Raw genomic sequence first — 7,554 nt, forward strand, 5'->3', positions numbered from 1 at the left:
ATAGGATGGAGAGTCATGATGCATCTTTTGATCTTCCTATTGTCCTGAGGAAAGGCACTCGATCCTGTACGAATTACCCTATGCATAGTTATATGACGGATAGTAACCTATCACCCGAGTTCAAGGCTCTTACTACCAGCCTAGATACAGTGATGGTACTGAGTTGCTACATGTTGCAATGGAAACTCCTGAATAGAAGGCTACAGTTATGGAAGAAATGAGGGCTCTTGAGAAAAACGGGACATGGGATCAGGTTGTTCTCCCCGAAGGACACATGACGGTTGGATGCAAATGGGTCTTTACCATAAAGTACAAGTCTGATGGGACAATCGACAGATACAAGACCAGACTGGTTGCCAAAGGCTTTACTTAGACCTTTAGAGTAGATTACTTTGAGACTTTCTACCCCGTGGCCAAGCTTAATACTGTCCGGGTGTTGTTGTCTGTTGCTGTGAACAAAGATTGACCTCTTCATCAATTGAATGTAAAAAATGCGTTCCTTAATGGGAACTTGAAGAGGAAGTCTACATGAGTCCTCCCCCAGTTTCGAGAGTCAGTTTAAGCACTGGGTTTGCAGATTGAGGAAGTCGCTATATGGGTTGAAACAGTCCCCGAGGGCTTGGTTTGACAGATTCACCACCTTTGTCAAAGCACAAGGGTATAATCAAGGACACTCAGACCACACGTTTACAAAGAAGTCAGTTTCAAGGAAGGTCGCAGTTCTCACTGTTTATGTCGATGATATTGCGCAATCTGGTGATGATAATGTTGAGATTATGAGACTTAAAACAAAAACGGCCGAAGAGTTTGAGATTAAAGACCTGGGGAAGTTGAGATATTTCCTCAAGATGGAAGTGACTTGGTCAAAGGAAGGTATTTTAGTGTCTCAAGAGAAGTACACTCTTGACTTACTCAAAGAGACAAGTATGACTAGGTGTAGACCTGTTGACACTCCTGTGGAAGATAATGCAAAGCTTAATAATACAGATAACAGAGTTCCTGTCAACAAAGAAAGATATCAACGACTATTTGGGAAGTTGATCTACTTATCTCATACGAGACTTGATGTATCTTATGCAGTAAGTGTTGTCAGTCAGTTTATGCAGGCTCTCTACGAGGAACATATGACAGCGGTTGAGCATATTTTACGATATCTGAAGGCAATTCCTGGTAAGGGCTTAATGTTCAGGAAGTCCGATAAACGCTGCATTGAAGCCTACATCGGTTTTGACGGGGCAGGTTCTGTTATTGATCGAAAGTCAACGTCTGGGTATTGCACATTTGTCTGGGGTAATCTGGTTACTTGGAGAAGTAAAAAACAAAGGGTTGTAGCCAGAAATAGCGTTGAAGCTGAGTACAGGGCCATAAGTTTAGGGATATGTGAAGAGATTTGGTTGAAGAAAGTGTTGTCAGATCTTCATCAAGATAGTGAGCTTCCGATGAAACTGTTTTGCGACAATAAAGCAAGGATAAGTATTGCGAATAATTCAGTTCAGCATGATAGAACAAAATAGGTAGAAATCGATAGACATTTCATCAAAGAGAGACTGGACAATGGAAGCATGTGTATTTCCTATATTCCTTCCAATCAGCAAGTTGCATATGTTCTCACAAAAGGGTTGCTTAGACAAAGCTTTGATTTTTGTGTCAGCAAGTTGGACCATATTGATATCTATGCCCCAACTTGAGGGGGAGTGTCGAAAATAGCAGTTTGACCTAGGGGCATTTTTGTAATTTCTCATGTACCTAGGATTTTCCATTGTCTATTTATTTGAATAGTACCCTTGTATTCAGTGTATCAAAAACAATAATAAAAAATCAGTCTCTATAGTGGTTTTTTTCTCCCTTTCTAGGGTTTTCCACATCAACTTTGGGTTCTCTTTTCTACTCTCTTTTTCATCAATATATATATAAATATATATATCCTATTATACAGATTTGTAGAACAGTAAATCACTTGGTAGGATCAGTTATAGTCTTATGTAAGGATTAGTAAACACTAAACAGAAACAATTAAATTGATCGTAATTTATAGTCATGTTGCATTATTTATAGTTTTGTAGTCTATCTATAGATTATTCAGCATTATTCTTAAAAAAAATCATCACCAACTTTTTTGTTTTCATTCTTTTTCAATTCTTTTTTTTTCTTTTTTTTTTTAAAAAAAAGATTTGTTTGTATAATAAAGAAATCAGTTCTCTGTAGAGAAGATATCTTATACTCCTCAACAACCTCATCGCTCTTAGTTATAAAAAGCTGGCTGAGTAGTCAAGCAGTGCTATTTTGATAATAATGATATTTTTGCATAGACGTCGTAGATGATAATTACACAAATACAAAAAGATAAGGAGTCCTCTTCAAAGGAACCAATAAAAAACAAATTCTCATCTGAAGCACGGAGAAGCAAAAGAGATTATTACATTAGCTTTCCTAGCTCAATTTGCTAATGATATAATCCGTTTCTGCTCATGAAGTGTTACCTTCAGCTGCTTCTATGAACATTTGGAAGAATCAAGGAAACCTTGCAACTAGGAAAGTTTTTACTCCCACCATGCTGAAGTAGGCAAATAAATACTGTTTGATTCCTTTCTTCACATGACAGAAATAAAGAATCTTGAAGGTATCCTTGAAGAAGTTTAAAAATTGTACTAGAAATTATAGTGTTTTTTTCCTTTTTCTTTTTTTCTTTTTTTTTTTTCTTTTTTTTTTCTTTTTTTTAAATTTTGGTTTTAAGTTTATAATAATAATGATTAGTATTATTTTGTTATTACTTTCGTTCCTTTAATTACTTTTTTTTAATTCTTTTTTTTTTTTTTTGAAGATCCATCCTGCCAAATGTGAGTTAATTTTATTTTCAATTATTGCAGATAAAATTTCATGGAAAAACCATTCCTCTTCCCTTCAACTTTGATATTCTCAAATGGGCTACTGGTACTCGCCAAGTAATTGATAGCGCAAGACTACCAGATGGAATCTCCTTCTATAATATTTATGGAACATTATTTGATACACCTTTTGATGTGTGGTATGTTATGAACTAGTGTTTGAGATGCGTTACCACATGCTAGAATATTAGGAAATGTAAGTATTTTCCTTTTTCTTATCTGCATGGTGCTTAAAGACTGAACGTCAATCTTTGACTTGAGTCCATTTTGATAGGGTCTTTTATGCTAATTGCATTTCTGGCCAATTTCTTAACCACTGCTGCATATCTTAGTTGTTAGTCAAAACACTCTTGATTCTACATCAAATGTAATTCTCTTATATTAAATTGAATTTATCAAATGTAATTCACTTATATAAACTTTGATTTTATTATAAGTGACTGAAGAGCTTATTGACTTTATGTTCGGCTGCTTTTCATTTGATCAAAATGTCCAATCTTCAGACATTTTAGATATGTAGTCTCCATAAGATATGCAATATTATTGTAATGATGAAATGATGAATGGGTCAGTGTAGTAATCCAGAGGTATGACCGCTTTCTTATTGCTTTGCGCAATTTATGTTGCCAAGTCATTGATGTTAATGACTTTTTGTCTAATTAAATCATTAACATATGGTATTTTTACTATTATGTAGCTATGGCTCAGAGTCATTGCCGATTGAGGATTTGTCTGAAATATGCCAAACTTTGGTGAGTGATTTAATTTCTTTTCTAAATCATTCAGGATGTTAGATTCATCCTATTAGAATATTTTGGTGTTCGGATGTTCTCATTATCCCAGTTTCTTCTCGGAATGCAACCTTAATTTGAAACCTCCAGAAATTGCTCTAAGGCTTTAATTATGGCTTGTTTGGATTGACTAGAGAAAAGAAATGTTTTTTAGAAAAGTCATTTTTATCTAAACTCTTTTTATAGAAACTGTTTAACATATACTTAGAAAGTGTTTCAAAAGCTATTTTGAGTTTTTTTTTTAAATGGAAACCAGACTTTTTAATTGAATTAATGAAATAAATCCAATGCTCAAAGTACAATGAAACGAATGGAGCAAACAAGAACAAAATGAAAGATAAAGGAGATCAATCCTAATTCAACACCCAATGAACACAGAATCCAATCTGCCAATCTCCTAGCAAAGTTGCAGACTTAAGAATTGATTACCATAAAGCTTGAAAGCATAGGAGACTTGAAAAGCCAGACTGACTTGCACGCGGCCAACCCCAGAAGCCAAGCCGGCCAAACATAAACTACTAAAACCACCATTCAAAAATTAGAACACAGAAGGAGGAGAGCATCAGATCCTGAAAAACAAAATAATGCGACGAAGACTTGCACCACGCATCCAAAATAATATAAAAAACTCTACTGTTGTAACTGACCAAACTAAAATCTTCAAGCATAACACTGTAAGAGCAGCCACAGTCCAAATAAAACAACCTTACAGCCATCGCAATAAACTGCCACCAAAAATCACCCGAGAACAATGTCACAAGCTTCAACAATTGAAAGCAAATGCTGAGGGATCTCTTCCTTATTGAGAGGAATGAATGAGGAATCTCCTGCCTTTCCAAGTACCCGTGAATCCTCTGCTTGAAATAAAAGGCAAATATCTTTACCAAAATCATCCATTATTTCACCACCTTCTTAGATTTCCTCGACAGAATGCTTTAAATCTTCGCTACTCATACTTATGACTGATTCTTCATCAACTTCTTGTTTACTAGAGTAAGGAATATTTGGTTGATCACTCGGAATACCTCGCACAAATTGTATATCTGAGCCTGGGATTTGAAAATTTGAATGAATAAAAGAACAAGAATTATAATGAGCATTAACCGATCTACCTGGAAAGGGAACAGGAATTTGAACTCTAACGCAACACTCTTCAAGCAGATCCGAATTCAGCAAAGACAACCAAGAGTTAAGGAATGAGGTTTTTTTCCTGGTGAAGTGCTTGCAGAAAGGTTTTAGCAAATGAGGACACTTCTTGTATAATGACGGAAGTTTGGCCTTTGCTGAGGAAGAATTTTCTTTACTATTGGAGGCATAGCCTCTGGGGAAAGGGCTGAAGTCTGAAGAGAATTTCCTTTGAATGCAATCCCTGGAGAGAGAGTGTTATTACAAACAAAGGCTGTCTTTTTAAAGGAGAAGCCTGCAGTTTTTTCTCTATATGAAGGATCTTCATTAATTGGGTATTCGAAAGGTTCATGAATAGGGGCTGGTGAGGATGGAGCAACTACCGAGATGACTTCATTTTTAAGCATACCAGGGTTCTTGTTTTGAATCTCTTCTTTATTGCCTTTTAAAGGGAATTCGAATCGACTTCTTTCTAAAGGACGTGGAGATGAACAGCCGACTACATTCTTTCTATGTAATGAATTTGACTTCATTTTATCCTTGTCAAAAAGCTATTTTGTGTTGTTGCCAAACACTTCAATTTTTTTCCAAAATGACTTATTTTCAAAATTAAACACTTGAAAAGTTAAGCCAACACACCTATATAATTGTATAACTGTCCTTACCTTTTCTCCATAAAGAGCATTGAAAGGCTTGATTAATTTACCAACAATTTGAATGTTGAAGTAAATATTGTGATAACAATGAGGTAAATGGGCACCTCTGAAGAATATGATATTCTTTATGGTGTAGCTACCAATATATGCACTCGTTCTCTAAATGACTGACTGCTTATGCACTTGTTTTTTTCCCCTCTCCAGCCTCAGTATTCCTATGTGGATGGAGATGGTACAGTTCCTAGTGAATCAGCCAAGGTATGCTATCTAACCATTTTAGTTCTTTTTAGCATAAGATTCAAAGGAAGGACTATTTAGGTACATGAGGGATAGTGTGACATTGGAGTTTGCAAGAGGAATTTTGCTTTCTTGAGAATACTACCTTTTTCTTTACCATCAAAGAAGTAAGATGGTCAATTTTGTTATGGTTTAAATCTAGTTTTGGTTCTTCAGCTTTAAGATTTCACTTTGGTTTTAGAACTTTCAAAATTTCTATTTTAATATTTCAATTGTTAAAAAACACCGCAATTTTGGTACTTTTTGTGGTTTTGTTCCCAATTGGTTTATAGATGGATCATGTGACTTAGAATGCACGTTTTATGTGCTAAACATATAGATATATTGAAGGGATATAAGTTAGTTGAAGCAGCTATTGAGTGGGTAAATGTTGGTTACTAAAAAAGATGGATTTCTATCACATTAAATAGAGTTTGATTCCTCCAAGAAATGGGAAAAACTAAGAGGGACTTGATGGCAGAATACAAAAATGACTAGAATGATTACTTTTGAAATGAAATTTAGGGACCAAAATGTGATTTAGAAAGTGCAACCTATTTAGATTTGGTGTATTGTCTAATGAAACCAAAAATGAAATAAGAAATCCTTCAAGGATCTACTTTTCTTGTATGTTCTTGTCCAAGAGTCGAGTAAACAATAGGAATGAAAGGAAATTAGAACTAGTCCATATTATAATCAGTTTCTTGACCTTAGGGTATTGAAAAAGGTCATAAATCTTTAATGGAGAAAGCTCTGCTGTCATCTGCACAAATTTTATGAACTCCATTTGTTTGACAGATACTAGTAATGTCAAATTATGTGCTAGATCAGTATGGAGCTTCAGAACCTTCCCCTCCCAAAAAAGAAAAAAGCCATGTTCTGATACCCTTTTGCCTTCTTGGTCTCATTATTTCATCCTTCTAAACATCAAGCTGCATTGTAATGAAGAGAATCTGTTCTTTCTTATAGCCTATGCTCTTGACAAGCACCACAAAAAACACTTGTTCATCGTCATTGTGTTTGCATCAATGTGGCTGTTTTTCTTTTAAATTATTTGTGTAATCTGCACTTTTTTATTTTTTCTTTGTTGCTGTTATGAAAGGCTGATGGTTTTGAAGCAACTGAGAGAGTAGGAGTCGCAGCGAGTCATCGAGGACTTTTGAAGGACGAGACAGTGTTTCAGTGTATTCAGAAGTGGTTGGGAGTTGAGCAGAAGGTTTGTAAGCACCTAACAACTTCCAAAGTGGTAGATGCTTCTCTGAAGTAGAAGTAACAAGTGAGTTTAAAAAGAAAGCACAAACATTTTATGGCTCAAGCAAATCCAAGTACAGAAATCTGTATTTTATCATTCTTTAGTTGATACAGGAAGGAAGAGGAACCCTTTCAGTTCCTTTTAGGTTCTGTAATATAATATATTCTTTAGTTGATAGTAATTTAAAATCTTGAAGGCTGCTCTACAGTGTCCTATCAATGTGTCTGAAGGGCTCTGGAAATAGCATGATAAAGATGGCAAAGGGCATATATAGGCATGTGTGGGAGCCCTAGTTAAAAATATATTAGGATAATTAGTATGGTTATTAGAAGGGGTATATTAGTAAATAATTTGCAAGTTTGTTAGGGCTTTTAATTATAGAGGGAGTAGGATTGGGAGAAAGGTGTGAAGAGTTTTGTGTGATTTCATTTGGGAAATTTGGGATAGACTAGGCATCTCGAGAGGCCAAGTTATCTTGTTACTTTATGTTTTCATATTAGAGTGTTCTTGAGTTTTTTGTATTCTGTTTCATTTAGCATGTTTGGGACTTTTTGACATGTTTTTATACA

At 35.1% G+C, this 7,554-nt stretch overlaps 1 protein-coding gene across 4 annotated transcripts in view; it reads left to right on the forward strand.

Moving 5' to 3' along the window:
* LCAT3 (lecithin:cholesterol acyltransferase 3) overlaps positions 1 to 7,184 on the forward strand; it is a 32,531-nt gene extending 25,347 nt beyond the window's left edge. For all 4 annotated transcript variants that reach the window (XM_090314583.1, XM_039033895.2, XM_039033897.2 and 1 more), the window contains 4 exons: positions 2,868 to 3,025; positions 3,583 to 3,637; positions 5,662 to 5,715; positions 6,836 to 7,184. In XM_090314583.1, the coding sequence (XP_090170709.1) occupies positions 2,868 to 3,025; positions 3,583 to 3,637; positions 5,662 to 5,715; positions 6,836 to 7,000 (432 nt within the window). In that variant the 3' untranslated portion in view covers positions 7,001 to 7,184. The remainder of the gene's footprint in view (positions 1 to 2,867; positions 3,026 to 3,582; positions 3,638 to 5,661; positions 5,716 to 6,835) is intronic.
* The last annotated feature ends 370 nt before the right edge of the window (positions 7,185 to 7,554 follow it).

The sequence above is a fragment of the Benincasa hispida genome, chromosome 6 (assembly GCF_027475165.1).
Source record: "Benincasa hispida cultivar pf3 chromosome 6, pf3_genome.v1.1, whole genome shotgun sequence".
NCBI lineage: Eukaryota > Viridiplantae > Streptophyta > Magnoliopsida > Cucurbitales > Cucurbitaceae > Benincasa > Benincasa hispida.